Here is a 15,526-nt window from a genome sequence, read left to right as displayed (position 1 = left end):
AGCATAGAATATGATGCACCACGGGGCCTTCTGACAATTGCGCCCATTATTCCCCACACTGTCAATAATACATGCTCATTACTAATATAGTGTCTGGATTTCCTTAATTAGAAGTGAGTAAACACCTACTAATATGCATGTATGGATACACTGAAACTGTTCTTACACTGTTTTGTGTGTCATATGCTGAGAGCACTGTCACTGCATGGTATGATACATAAATGTGCATTCACAAATTTATTAGTACATTTTATTGCATTATTTTGATTTTCAACATAGAGCCCAGTACACTACATATTATATTGAAATTATGGTAAAGGTTTATGTTAACTTAAATGTTATGTAATTTAATAAATACTGCAAAATGTCCTTTTCATTCACATTGTACTACTCAAAAAGATTATAAACATGCTACCTAAAGTGCTGCTGGATTTACTATTAGAAAGACGCTGATGTGAAAGAAAAAGTGCCAACAGAAACTGTACAGTATCCTTACCTAGACACATAATGGATATGGTAGGTACAAAAGGCGAGGAGACAGGTTTATGAATTGAAATTCAAAAGAGCCTGTCAATGACTCATATGACACTCAGCAGCTTCAATGCTAAGAAAACACTATATACAGCTTTATAATGAAGTCCAATAGGTCCAAACATCTCTTGTAAACATCTACAAGACCAGCCTTGACTTTTGACCTTGTACTTGTACACGTTAGCACTATAGACTGTATCCTTAGAATGTTCACATCCTAAAGGTCCCATATTGTGCTTCTTTTCAGCAAGTTAATCAAAGTCTTGTTTGCCTCCACAGTGTATCTATCTTTTTTTGTCAAAAAGATTGCAAAGATGATTCATTTCACCACGACAGTGTAAACCCTAGTTTAAAGTTCTTAACGGGCAGTTCTGCTCTGAAAACCAGTGAGTGGCTGCTGTTTCTGGCCCCTTCAGGGAGAACAAACTGAATGCATCACAGTTAATCACAGTTTGAGCTGTTTTTTATTTTTATTTTATTTTATTTTATCTTCATTTAACCAGGAAGTCTCATGAGAAACAGGATTTTGGTTGCTGATCACACAATTCAGCAGCCACAAAGTAATGCAATACATCATAGTGCTGCCCAACACCAGCAACACTTTAATTGACTAATTGTGTTCTTTGATCTTCTGCATGTTGGCATCAGTTCTTGTTGAGGTACGTCCTGGTTTTTGGTCATCCTCCACGTCTTATGCCAGTCATAGATATGTGTACAGGACACTTTTTATTCCCTGTGCACATCCTTCAGCAAGTCAAGGGTTTCTGCTCAAGTTTTTCCCAAGTTAGCCAAGAACCTGATGTTAGCTCATTGCTCAAGGTTCGTTGTGTGACAGAGGGCACATGACTGGAGATAAAAACCCACCTGTGAAAGAAACACAACAGGTCAGTTGAAGTGTTGCTTTTGTCACACAGTGTAGAGATGTTAGGCATCAGTATGATGTACTTCATTACTGTATGGCTGCTGAATCGTGTGATCAGCAACCAACATCCTGTTTCTTAATTGCCACACCTCATATTTCACAAGAACCACAAAAAACAATGAAAAGGAATTTTCACCATATGGAACTTTGAAGTTTGCATTTCTGGGTTTGGGACAGACTGTGACAGAAGCTGTGTAGAATCTTACCAAGATGCTGCCAAACATTGTACCGGATGGGAAGAACTCTGTGATGGGGGAGAGGTCAGCCCCGATAATAGAGCTGCTATAGGTGCAGGATTCTTTTTTTTAGCTCTGTGAGATGACGTGTTGTTGTAAATATGCGCTATACAAATAAAATTGAATTGAATTGAATTTTTATATTTGGAGGCGTTTTAATTATCTAGTAAAAGTTCCAGTCATTTGACCTGTAATTCCAGCAATACAGTTCATCATAAACTCACTCCAATAATGTCCTGTTGTTTAGAGGAGGACTGAGTGTTCAGAACAGCAGGAGCATCGATTCAGTGTCCCTGAGCTAATGTATTATCACCATATGAGCTTCTAATGTACTGTACAGTATCATCATGCTGCATGCCTCACAGCAGGGCGTCCAGCTGCTGGTCTGTGCTACATGGACCATTTTATCATTCAGCCTGGGAATTGCTTTGCTGTTGTACAACCAGCACACTGCCTAGTAGACACATGTATGCCATGTAAACACAGATAAGAGTCTATTTGAAATATGCACAGCATGTTTTTCACAGCAACAACACAACACGTTGGGCTTGTCTGAAGTTGTGTAACTTGTGTAAATGTTATCTTTCAAGAGAGCGTGGATCCAAATTATGTTACAGACCGGCAGACCCTCTGTCCTGTATCCAAATGTGTTGGCTCTTCCTTTGACTGAATTGCATGTTCCGACATTGGGGCTGCAAAACTAGTTTTAACTGTTTGCTTGAGTGAACCTCACCCGTGAGACACTTTTTGCTTAGTGCATCAGTTCTTTAAATTCTCTGTAAAACCAGTTTCTTTCAGCAGACACCTTACATGAACCTCTCCACTCTTGCTTCTGCTTATCTTTCCTTGCTCCCAACAGGATGCTGGTCCCACAGCTCTGTACACGTGTCCTCACAGCCCAATACTCTGTCCTCTGTGTTATTCTGTATGTTAATTTCAGTCTTTCTTACGCTGGTATGTTTTCTTGGTGGAACAATGCATTCTCTGTTTTCCTGTAGGTAACTGTTGAAAAAGATTCTGTGAAAAGTGATCGTCCCTAATGAGGATCCAATTAAATTTGTTCATGCAGTGTTTAATCTTGGCTGTAATTCGTCATGCTCAAGCACTTATGTCTGAATGTAGTAACATGATGACTTATCACACTTGACACAAAACTGAGAAAGCACCTGTTGTCATGTATGAGACTTTTCTATCTTCTCTGTACCAACTCAGCCATACTGTATGATACAATGTTGGTGTTGCTCGATGTCATTGTTGGTCTGAATGGTTGATTTTTTTTTTTTCACAAAAACTGAGTTTACATGTTACTTGAAATGAACCAAATTATGTTAATATACAGAAACCAGCAGAAGTATTAGCAGCTGCCTGATTGTTCTCTCCAGGTTTAAGTGCTGTTGAATTAGTCTACTTTGTCATGCAGGCTTCATCCCACATAGATGGCCTTTCTTTTTTTTTTTTCTATACTGCGGAGGTCTGCTGCGCCTTCCTCCCACGCAAGCACAAAGCCCACGTAAAGTTTTCAAACAGCTTGCTGGCAGCTTTTGAGCTACTGCATACAAGAGCGCTCACTGGGAGGAGCATGTGATGAGCATTGCCAGTGGTCAGTGTCTACAGAGGGCACCTATAGTGGACGTAGCCACGCATTGAAACGGTCAAGTATGGGCTCATATGATAATGTATACAGCCACTGCAGCAGTGAGGTTGGATTTTTATCATGCCAACTGTAGCAAGACAGGACTAAAATTAACACATACAAATGCCACCACCCACTCGTGATATTATTGGTTGCTTTCTCATTGTAATAAAAGAACACATTCACAAACACGACAGGCTATATTGTGCAAAATGCAGTCTTTGTTTAACACAGAACACACAGACCAAATGTTAAATGGAAGTGTTATTAATTATTTCAAAAATGCTTGTGTCCAGGAGGACATTGTGTTCTTTAGCTGTATGTCACTGGTTATCCCTTCAGCTACGGAGGGAATAATCACATGAGCTATATGGACAGAGCTGTGCATTGTCCTCATGTTGTTTCCCTAACAGCAGGCTTTCTCTCAAGCTAAAATTCCTTAAGAGGAAAAAATGCCATTACCACAGGTACACCCGAGGCCAGGAGTTCCCGACCGTTTTAAATTTAGAAACATCATTTTGGGGGTTCAACAAACTCACAAAATTCACACAAACAAGAACAAAGGCAACACATTCAGACCTCAATAGCTTATATTTATTGATGTAATTCACTGTTTTGTGATACATTCACATAAAAACAACACCATGGAGAAACCCTATAAAGATAGCATATTTTTGGTGTACATACAATACAATATATATTTTCCACGTGTTTACATTCAGAAATGCATTAATTGTGTGCGTGATAAATCACTTGGCCTCTGCAGTGAGCCCCAGTGTGAGTACGGCACTAGAGCAGTGAACACACAAGCAGGTGGGACAAAGTCAACAGTAAACACAACACTAGTCCTAGTAATAATCCCGCCAGTTACTCTCTTGTGTTTGCTGGACAACCCTGACGACGAGCTGACCGACTGGACCACGTGTGCTGCCACAGAGATGAGGCAGTTGCAACTGAAACACTCTTCTAACCAAGAAAATTCAGTCTATAATCACACACAGACCAAAGTGAAGGTTTCACATGTGATCAGTATTTACATCATGTACACAAATGTTCTGTCAAAGGAGCATCACATGCATTTTGCAAACCCCCAAACTGAGCCACAGGGAAAGTGTAAAGTGTAAAGCAATCCAAATCAACAGACCGGCAATAAGCATGAATTTTTATGGAGCTTTGAGTTTTTGTTGTGAAAAGTTAACTAAACTCCACAGTTAATTTCGAGGTTTTTGATGGTCCTATATTGGATTATATTGGCGAAGTGTCTTGTTAGTTTTTTTCAATTTGACGGTGTCATCCCACTCGCCACTTAGGCCAGTTGACTTCACCCACATTTCTGTCAATGAATCCAAAGACAGGTGTCTTTTTAACTATTTAAAACATGAGTTGTGATGATTTAGGGAGATCTTCTCAAGAGTCAGATGTGAAGACTTGTCACGTTTAAAATTAATCTAAACATAAAAAGATGACAACGGGGAACAGCTAACCAACAATGCCAGATAATCTATTACACCATTTGATGCAAACTGGGGCTGCAAAAGAGCTCATTTATATCAAGGAGTGTTGCAAAATCTTGTGTAAATACTGTAGCATTTGACTGTATAAGTACTAAAGCTAAAGCGAAGGTGTATTTAATATTTCACACTTTAATTGTCCTCTGACTTGTCCCCCACCTTCTCTCCGACCCTAATACGTTTACACCTCCTCATCGTATCTCATGTGGCAGTCACTGTGTTCATAAAAATCCAACGTGTTTCATTCAGAGCAGAATTAAGGCAGAGACTATATTAAATACATTCAAAGAGTTTTTTTTGTGTGTTTGAAGTGTATCAACATTTTTAAAAAGCTGCCTTGGAGCCTTTGAGTGGGAGGCTGATCATATCTTCTGCTGGCTAAACACATTCTTTGGAGCAGTTATGTAAGCACCACCATGAGAATGCTCAATCGCACATCTCTGTATGTAAATAGACTTCAGTGTTTCACAGAGTGCAAAATATGTACACCTGTCTGTTGTATGGTTTTGTTGAGATGCAGCAGCTGTGCGCACCGCAATGACAACAACCTGCGTCTGCTGCTGCCTGAGGTGAATGTTAGTTGTGTTTAGTACAGGCTCGCTGCTGGTGGTTACATGAAAAAATCTCCCAGAGGAGGAAATGTGTTTTTCACATTTCTTACACCGGCTTCTCGCATCAGTGAGTTTCATAATGGAACACACCTGTGACTCTCTTCTGGTTTTTAATTATACGATGCTGGCCCATGTGTTTCTGTCTCACAGGGCCTCTGCCAGGCAGCGGTCAGTGCCTTCGCTGGCTTCTAGTCGCACCTGCCGGCTGGTTTTTCTGTTCTCCACCCAGGAGTTGTGTATCACGGTGCCCCCTGGTGAGGGGTCTACTTGGAGCAGCGACACCACCCTCTTCTTAACCTTGGCACGGAGGGCACGGCGCAGTTTCTGTCTGGTGAAAGCATAGAGAAGAGGGTGGGAGACAGTGGTGCCGTAAGCCAAGGCTAGAAACCAGAAGCGCAGGCTGACCAGGACATCAGTGGGTCCAATGCCCAGGATCAGCACGTTGGTCACAGAGAGGGGAGCCCAGCAGCCCAAAAAGGTCGTGATGATGATGAGGGACATCCTGAACACTCGCCTCTGGCGCTCTCGTCGATCCCGGTGTCGTCTAACTGCCCGACGCAGAGCGATGATGGCGGACACAGACGCCTGGACGCCCACCGTGGCCGGCATGGGGGTGGCAGCACCCATATCAGGGGTGACAAGTGGAGCAGAAGAGGACAGAGCAGGGGGGGAGGTAGCTGTAGGGGTGGGGGATGGGGAAGGGATGAGGGGAGGATGATTGAGCTGTTTGGTGCCATCTATGGTGCACTGCTCCCCTCCTGCCTCCCCGCCATCATTCACTTTAAGTCCTGCCTTACTCTTTTTCTGTCTCTTGTGGCGCCCCCTGCAGGACGGACTCCTGAAACGCTGACCCTTCTTCATGTGGGAGCCAATGCGAATGTTTAAAGCTCTCAGTATTCTGGAGTAGGTAAACAACATGACTGCCACAGTAGTGAAGAAGATGGGTACCTGTAGGATAAGATGGTAATATATACCCAGGCCTGTGTGAAAGCCCTGACCGCCAACACACAGGAGAGTCTGGTTACGCCATGCTGGCACCACCGTGGCACTGACGTCATATGAGGGCAAAGACAAGGGTGTCACCTGCCCTGTGTCCTCAGCTCCTTCTCCGCTTGACCACTGCGTCTCCAAGAATGGGATGAAAAACACAGCAACCGAGGTGACCCAGACAGCAGTGAGGAGCAGCGCTGCTCTACGTGTCGTCAGCAGCCTGTTGGCCGGTCGCACTGAGATGTCGTAACGGTCCAAGCTGATAACCAGGATGTTGATGGCCGTGGCAATGCTGGCAAATGTGACGCAGGCCTCATGGAAGCAGCAAAGCAGGGCCAGGTTTGGTCCTGGGGGCAGGAGGACGACCACTAGAGTGAGGGGCACGCACAGCACACATACCACCACATCGAGCACGTGCAGGTTGACGGTCACCATGTTGCTCACTGAGTCCACCAGGTTGGATTGAGAGCAGTACAGCACCAGCACAGTCAGGTTGCTGCTGAAACCCAACACCAGCTCCAGCATGAGGAAGGCAGTGAGTGACACCTGGAAGCCCAGCGAGTATGGCATGTACCAGGACGCGGGAGTGCTGGATGAGCCCCCTCCTCCGTGCTCCTGAAGGACGTCCATTCCCTCCAGGTCAGCCGTCGTCCCGATCCAGTTGGTGGTGGCTGGGCTTGAGGTGTAGCTGCCAGTCTCCATGACGACCTCTCAGTCCTCATATATTGTATCTGTCACACTGTTGATGAGCTCCCATGATGCACCAGGCTGAGCCTCCATGATGCGGGGATGAATAACAGCTTGGTGACAGCGCTGCGGAGACAGAAACACAATGCAGACAGATGAGAAATGAACTGTGGAACAGAGAATCAAAACACATTATTCTCTCTCATCGCATGTCACAGATCTCAACATAGCTTTGGACAGAAAATAACGCAGAGATCATAACCTATCCATGTTCGACCAAAAAAGATAATCCATCCATCTATCTATCTATCTATCTATCTATCTATCTATTCATCTATCTATCTAATATTGGCATATGTCAACCCCAGCATCTGTAGAATGAGTAGCCGCTGCATTATGCATCACTCCATCCTTCAGTTGGTCTCCTGTTGGTATCACTGATTACCATTTTGGCTCAGTCACAGTTTGAGGCGTGCACACAAGCTGTCAGAGCTGCAGGCCGTCACAATAGGCCATCACTAATGTGTACTGGAGCTCAGGGGATGACCAAATTGAACAAAGCTAAGTAATCAGACCTTCAAGCAATCAGCTGCCTTCATTGTATCAGTTGAAACAACACATTCAGCAACTTACACAAAATTGGTTATGATTTCTGCTGACGGTAGCACACCATACAATTACTTTTAAAAAAGCTTTTGTGCCAAAGAAGCATATTTATAAAGTGCTTCAAGGTCTTGGCCAAACTGTCAATGACATAAGTTAATTCACTTTAGCATCAGTGTTTCATCTGAAGGGTTAAAGTCTGTGGAACAGAGTTCAAAGATTTCCTTCTACACATGATACATGTCTGAAAATAATCACTGAAAACATGTCTGAAGACTGAACTATGTTGTACTGAAATGTAGTGTTAGGCCACTAACTTTTTTTTGTGGATTTTTTTGGAAGGGCCAGAAATTATGGCTTGATAATGCACTGAAGGCCTACTTTACATTACTATGGCCATAAAAAGTGGAGTGCTTTGGCATCAGTGAGTGCAGCCAACAGTTTGCTAGCTAGCTATGCCTTCGTCCAGTAAATTAATCCTCCTTGGGTATCAGAATTTGCAGAACTACTTAGTCTCCTCGTTCAAATTTCCTAATAGAGAACTGAAGATCACAGCAACACCCGCCTCTGCAGTGACAAGTTTCCACTTTTACAAACTTTCGTCAGAGACAACAGGGATTCACAGATAATTGATCACTAGGTAATTGTGCAAAACCAACTATCTCAGTCACTGGCCCCTCTCATCACCATCTGGTGGCACAGTCAGAAACTAATGGCTCCAAACAAGTGTATGTTGCCTGTGTGCTTTTGTTACAAGTACAGTAGGTAACTTAGTCCACTAGAATTCAACACTAGCTAATGTTAGTACATGTAATGTTAAATTGACCTTGTTCCCTGAGTGCAACTGATAGGAAGATACAACGCTAACCTATGAGTAGTCTTTTATGTGAATTAATACAGCATTTTAAATGGGTAATGGGACACCTCACCCTCCCAGGAGGGTGTAAAATTGACATGAATACCCTTCACCCACCAGGAGAGTTTGCACAGTTGCACACACATTTTGGCTGCTGTGACAGCTGTCAGTCGAATCCTGGTGGGGCCCAAACAACTGACCTGAGACGATTTGAAAAGGTGGGTTTTCAGTCTGCTGTCAGACTGCTGGACAGAGCAGCAATTGCTCAGGTCATAGTGGTATTTGAGAGAGGGAACACCTGTCATGTTGTAGCACCAGAGGTGGAAACGTACCTCGTGTTTTAGAGCAAATAATGCTGCTTATTTTTTTTATGATTCTGAAACCCAATTTTACAGTGCTGATAAACATAAACAGGAGGATGGCAGCCTGCTATCAATCTCATCTAACTCTCAACCAGAGAGCAAATGAATCTATTTCCAAAAACGTCAAAGTATTGCTTCAAATTGAATTGCAGCATCTAAAGCCTTGTTAGGCTGTATCATCACAATATAATGAACTGATTAAAGAGCTCTATACATATTTAGTTTACAGTGTAAGAGAAATAGTCAAATTATGCTTTGATACCAAGCAGCAACCTGAGAAACCAAACCACGACTCCAAAAGTGAGTCAATATCCACAAACCCCCATGTTAAATTTACAGCAAAAATAAACATGTTCACAGCTTTGTTGTTCAGTTTTGGTGTCTGTAGGTAATATCCTTCTTGTAACTTTATGGAGGTGAAGTTTCTTATACAACTCATCTGTTTAAGTTGTATCAGGACGTAAACAATTTGGAGCATGGCCACTTTGAGTGACAGGTGGGTGTTGTCATTGCATTGTCCATGGCCCAGAGAAGTCTGCATGGCCTGCCCAAACTCCACTTATCCTCCATCTCTTTCAATATTATTGGATCAAATGGTAGTTGGGAGGAATCTGTCAAGACAGCGATGCCCAGAGCCATAACATAGAGCTTCAAAACTGCTCTTATAGAATGTTTTTACGTTTTTTTTTTTTCAGGGACAATACTGTTGATTAGTAATTCTGCCATGAATCAATCTATTTCTTGTAAAAATGGATGGCAAATGGATGTGTTGACGCTCAAACATTCTGTGTTTAGTGTGGAAATGAACTGCTCTTTTGTTTACTTAAGGCTCAATTATTAGTGTACTGCTGTGTAAAGTCAGAGACAAAGTGCTGAAATGCTGTAACATAAACATTGTCGCTAAGTGTCATCAGATTATCTCAGGTATGTAGTGATCAGCGAAAGGCTGACAAAGTCACAACCTTAACAGCACTAGCAAACAGTAACTTAAATTTAGTTTTCGTCCTGTGTTCACTCCTGTGGTAAAATACTACCCTTTTGGCCAAGAGAGCAGGAAGAAAACTCCTGAGAGAGTCGCAAGAAACAAAGCAGGGGTCTGGGATGAAATACAGAAATCAAATAAAATGTATAAACAATTAAAAAATGGCATATTCTAGCCATAATAGTTCTAACCATAAAAATACTGGTCAAATGATGCCTGTAACAAACACAGAAACATTACCGTTGAGTTTGTGACATTACTTTGACTGATGTGATGTTTTTAGACTGTTGTGGTATTTTGTGTTATATTTGCTATACTGCTTGGATGGGCCTATTAGTGTGTGCGTATGTGCTCCCGCTTGCAACATTTGTAAGCTTCATCCACCTCGGTGTTGGTAGGGTCTCTGTTATTTTGAGAATTGGAGGTGAATAAGGTTGTGAACCCCTGCAACAGAGTATGATGACACAAATTCAGTGCTTTAACTTTCTCTACATTTCACTCACTCTGTTAGACTTCTGAGAATGGACTGTACTTCAATATTTCAATTAGAACAGATAACAATACTGTTATTCATTGCTGAAGCACAAGTGATCACTGATGATTTTTCAGATCATCTCCACAGTCAGATCCAGCCACTCTTTGCTGATAAACTTCACTACAAACACAGACAGCATCTTCTTGTTATACTGACAGCTAGAAGACTAAAGTCAGTGTGTAAACCACAGTCACTTGTCATTGATTATGGAGTGTCAAACAATAGCACCTGTGGGAAATCAATTGAATGATTAAAAGTCACAGCTTCTTGTCCCCTCATTTGCTGAATGAAAACCTCGACGACCAAAAGGCTGAAACATCCGACGATGAACCTACGAGTCAAAAGCGCAGGAAACAAACAGCACAGCAAATCAACTCTCACACATCAACCTCTGCACAACTCCACTCCAGCGACAAGACATTCGGTTGAGTGATGGACTCATTTTCTCCCTGTTTCTGTTGCCACGGCAACCACACCACGAGGGACGAGATTAATGAGGGCACAGGTAGTATAGCATTGATGTGTGTGACACTGAGCTGTTTGGTGACAACATGCTAGTGACAGTGAGACATTAGTATAGTGGAGTCTTTAAACTAAAACAGAGACATATAACATTCCTGTAGAAAAAAAACAAGGCAGAGACTAAAAAAAAAGTAATATTTATGCAAACTGATAAGTCTTTTGAGAGTCAAAAAGCCAACAGGAAAGTGCAATAATCACACCTCGTGCTACAGATGTACTGAATATTGCCTCCAATAATCCACATCCCAGTGATTTGTCTGCTAACTTTCATTGTGCTCCTGTTCTTCCTGGTTATTGTAAACAGCAGAATGTGGAAGAAAGCGCAAATTCCCTTAAGATCAACAGCACTCTTCACTGCACTATTTTCAGCACTATAAGCAAAGTCTAGACTTCATGGACACACGAGGCAGGTTTCTTCAACAATGCATAAGGTAGTAATAATAGATTTGGGTTTGGTTTATAGTTGTAAGTGACATCTTGAGGGGATGTGAGAATAAATGAAAGGAGACACACAGAGGAAAGTAAAGTGGGAAAAAAACACGAGGTGAAGGAAGCAGTGAGTGGAGAAGTGATGGTGTGCATGAGCGCAGCCCTGCAGCCACTTTGCTTCGCTCTTGTTGAAGCTTTCCAGCTGGTCCGATCGTGAGCGGACTGTCTGATTGCCACCAGAGGGTAACAAGGGTTTGGATGGAGGCTGGAGGGAAATGGAAATGTAGATTTTTTTTTTTTTTTGGGAGACGTAGTGGATTCTTGTTTAAAGGAGGGCATACATCACCAGGAAGTAGGACATCAGAAGTGCCCGCTGGAGAACTGAGACAGATTACAGCAATGCCTGAGTGAGAGAAGGAAGTAGAAAGGAAGGGCGAACCAGAAGCGCTGGTAAACAAGATGTCCCATGGAGCAGAGGTGGCAGTTTCTTTTTCCACTCTACGGTCTTACATCAGCCTTCCTCCAACTGCTGCTGGTTTCCTAGTCGCTTCCAGTCCCCAAAAGACCGCTTCGGTCCCAAAGGACTGCACTCATGATTGCCTGAATGAAAAGCTGCATGATGACTGCACAGGTTACACATTTAGCGCAAGGAAGGCAGACAGATATTGCCAATCCTAAAAATCACAAAAAGCAATCTGGTCTCAGAGTTCTGATGCTGGAGCTTTATATGATACACAGATTCTCCTTAAGGATTTAATGGTTTGGCTGTGCAGAGTTTATAGGTTCTATTTTTAGGGAGTTATGGCTTTGGTGTGATTTTTAAGCAGTGTCTTTTTTTTGTAAGGGTATGTTTTCTACATGAAGCAGCTCTCTGAATGCCCTGCAGTTTAATCTCTCTATAAATTTAAAGGCTTAGTTCCAAAGGGTATTCATATGATGCAGACATGTGAATAATCAATTAGTATGACCTCACTTGAACCAAAGTGCTTCATGTCCAGCCCTGGAGAGTAGTGTGCTATTTCACACTGTTCTTTATCCTCAAGCTGGTTATTAAGATTTCTCTTCCACTTTGACAAACCTGAATCAGAGTGAGTGGGTCAGGTTCGGTCTTGTAAGACACTGCTTATTTCTAAAGCCGGATAAAACCCTTCACAGAAAGCAGCACCATCAGTCCCGGTGTGTTGAAAGCAGGCAAGTGTGAAACCAGGTGTATTTCTTAAGAAGTGTTTGCTAATTAAGTTGCCTGTAAGTGGAAGATGCTCACCAGGGAGTCCTCCAGGTGACTGTGTCTGTAACGATTTTCTAGCTTTTTCGAAGGCAATAATCTCACTGAGACCGCGACAGACTGAGAACAAGGAAAGACTCACATCAAGGTGATGCATTTGATAAGTATCTGTTCTACCTCAGCTCTGAACCTCTCAAAGTGTCATGAGGTTTAATTTGACACATTTAATCAACGTTTTCTGAAGTTATCACTACTTTTCTCATTTTTAATTTTTAACCCATAGGAATTATTTTGGGGAAATATGTTCACTTGCTCACAGTTAGTTGAAAAGATGGACATCATTTTCATGGCTGTACAGTCGGGTATGAAGGCAGTCAACGGGGTAAACAACAAGTCCAGTTTTGCTCAAATGAAAAGGTAAAGACAGGTGCACTCTGCTAAGTTTGATTTTAGACTTGTGTCAGTGAAAACATGTGTCTTCACTTTTGTTGCATTGGGTTTCTTCTTTGGGCTCTAAATTTTCAATGTAGTCTCTCTCATGCATTTATTTTTTTTATTGTTAGTAGGTGGAAAACTCCTTTTGTTGACTAGGAAATAATGTAATTATTGAGCAGTGATTACATTTTAATTTAAATAGTATACTTGTTTATATTGTATGCTGTAAATTTCATGTAAATTGGACGATGTTTGTCGTTTGTCACATAACGCTGGCTTTCTGCTGTCAGTAGGTGGCGCTATAACCTAATTTCGTCACAAAGATGTGTTCATGCCCGGACTCTTCTCAAACACGAGAAAACTGCTGCAAACTGGATTCAAGGCACAACAACTTTGAGTTTCATGGGGAAACATTGTTTTTCACCTTGTCGCCAGGGCAACAGTGTTCAATTAAAAAGTCACAATATTGAACATTTTGCATCACAAAGACCTTTAGATTAAAAATGCAGCTCCGAGAGGTTCTCTTGTGAGTCCGGACATGACACATGTGCCTCCCAAAATTCATTCATCTCGATGAAGCCTAATGTCAACTACACGTTTTGCAGGGAGGTGCCATCAAACCATTTTGCCACAGAGATGTTGACACCCATAAAACAAACATGATACAACGTGGTCACTGGTGAGCCGTAGAGATAAGTGGATTTTGTTATTTGCAGAGACAGCCAGATTGCAGATTTTCTTGCTGCAGGGTGACTAGGGTAAAAGAAGTTAATATTTATAAGGAAATTGCTATTTGATTGGTCAGTGAGCGAGAATGTCAGGAGTGAGACTGGTTCAGGTTAGGGTAAGAATCAGAGTCGGAGAGTAGGATAGGTCATGTCTTCGCCACAAATGAAAATTAGTTGCCAGGTCAGCTGTTTCTCCCCATTTCCGGTCTCTATGGTGTCCTGAAATAACATGCTACAGACCTGGCAGAGTTATCCATCCTCCCATCTAAGTTGGAGAAACAGTACACCTAAGAATGATTTCTTAAAATCCCAAATTATTTCTTAAACCTGGAAGGACACCTAAGAATTTATTACAAATGCACCCTAAAACACCAAGCAAAGCACTTCCATATGCTGTCTGACAATCAACAAATCTTATTTCTGGTCATATCTGGCTGCAGCTGAGACTCAATATTGTCTGTGCAATATGTACATAACCGTAAGCAATATGTAAACATATTTGTTTTATTCTGCACAGCACTTGACACCACATCTGGGTCCTAAACTCTAATCCTTGGTTTTTGATTCAGTTGGGAGGAGTGTTTCTTTCCTTTGTTTGATCTCATTTTAGTTCCATTTATATGTAAATTGTTGTTTAATAGGGCATTTTTAATGTGACCTGTTTGTGTGGGGTTTTTTTTTGGTTTTGTTCTTTCTGATCTTGCTTAATGTGTGACAATGGACCAACTTTGTTTTGGAACCAGGTTAAAAGTTATAATTTTTTATTATGTAAGAAACTTAACTGTATATTTATCAGGTTTTGCTGTCCCTTTCTTTGACTAGAGATCTTTAGTATTTAATTTTTTGGATCATTTTTGATAAATATTTGAGTATTCTTTGGTTAAATTATACCATCAGTCAACACAACAACACATGAATTTCTTTACTGACCCAACTCAATAGACTCAGCAGCAGAACCACCAGCTGTGTCATACTGTCATTAAACTGACTGCAAATCTTCCTTTGACTTCGAAGTGATTCTGATGATCACTAACGGCTTCTCCACCTAAACAGTAAATGCAAGAACTTAGGCCTGTTCTCTGGGGGTGTGTAAAGTCATTTTGGGATATGTAGGAAATCATTGCATGGTGAGGAACACTTCCCCACAAAACAACTCCTGAACACCAGAGACTAATCTGACAATGTAATGGATACATTTTCACTTTAGCAGTGCATCAAAGCCTCAGCAGGGAGGTGAAATCACAAAGTGATACACCACATCCAGAGCCACTGCGTTTCACGCAGATCAAAGTGATGCTCCGAAACCTTTTCCCCTCTGGTGCAGGAAACCAGAAAGTGTGTGACAAGAGTCTGTATGGCATGTATAATTGAACAGCTATAGATACATCAGAGTTCCCAGAAGCAGCAGCACAAAGATTAAAAAAGATGAATGGCAGTGAGAATAATCTTGCTATTCCTGTGAGACAAGCTGATGTAACAGGTTGTCAAAATGGCATGGCTATTGAGAGGAGAAGAATGTAAAAGAAAAGTACATGAATGGGGAATTTTATGGTAGATTTTATGTCTTTTCTCTTTTTTCTTCTTCTTTTTTGAGATTTTAATATAGGATTTTTTATTGCAATGCCATAAAAAATGTGATTTTCTTTTCTTATAACTACACTACAAAAAGATTTTGGTTGAATAATACTGTTACAACTCTAAATAAGCTTTTTTTTTTTTTTTGCTGCC

General features: G+C 41.6%; 1 protein-coding gene across 1 annotated transcript; it reads right to left on the bottom strand.

Annotated features, from left to right (window-relative positions):
• Nucleotides 1-5,588: 5,588 nt before the first annotated feature.
• LOC103359887 (probable G-protein coupled receptor 22) lies at nucleotides 5,589-7,136 on the bottom strand. The gene has a single exon (XM_008285450.1). The coding sequence runs from the start codon at nucleotides 7,134-7,136 to the stop codon at nucleotides 5,589-5,591; it is 1,548 nt and encodes a 515-aa protein (XP_008283672.1).
• Between the last annotated feature and the right edge of the window lie 8,390 nt (nucleotides 7,137-15,526).

The sequence above is a fragment of the Stegastes partitus genome, unplaced genomic scaffold, assembly GCF_000690725.1.
Source record: "Stegastes partitus isolate 25-593 unplaced genomic scaffold, Stegastes_partitus-1.0.2 Scaffold402, whole genome shotgun sequence".
In the NCBI taxonomy this organism is placed as follows: domain Eukaryota; kingdom Metazoa; phylum Chordata; class Actinopteri; family Pomacentridae; genus Stegastes; species Stegastes partitus.
This window is presented reverse-complemented; position numbering and strand designations above follow the sequence as displayed.

Excerpts from the sequence above, each read along its gene's own strand:
- LOC103359887 (XM_008285450.1), bottom strand. The coding sequence starts at position 7,136 with ATGGAGACTGGCAGCTACACCTCAAGCCCAGCCACCACCAACTGGATC.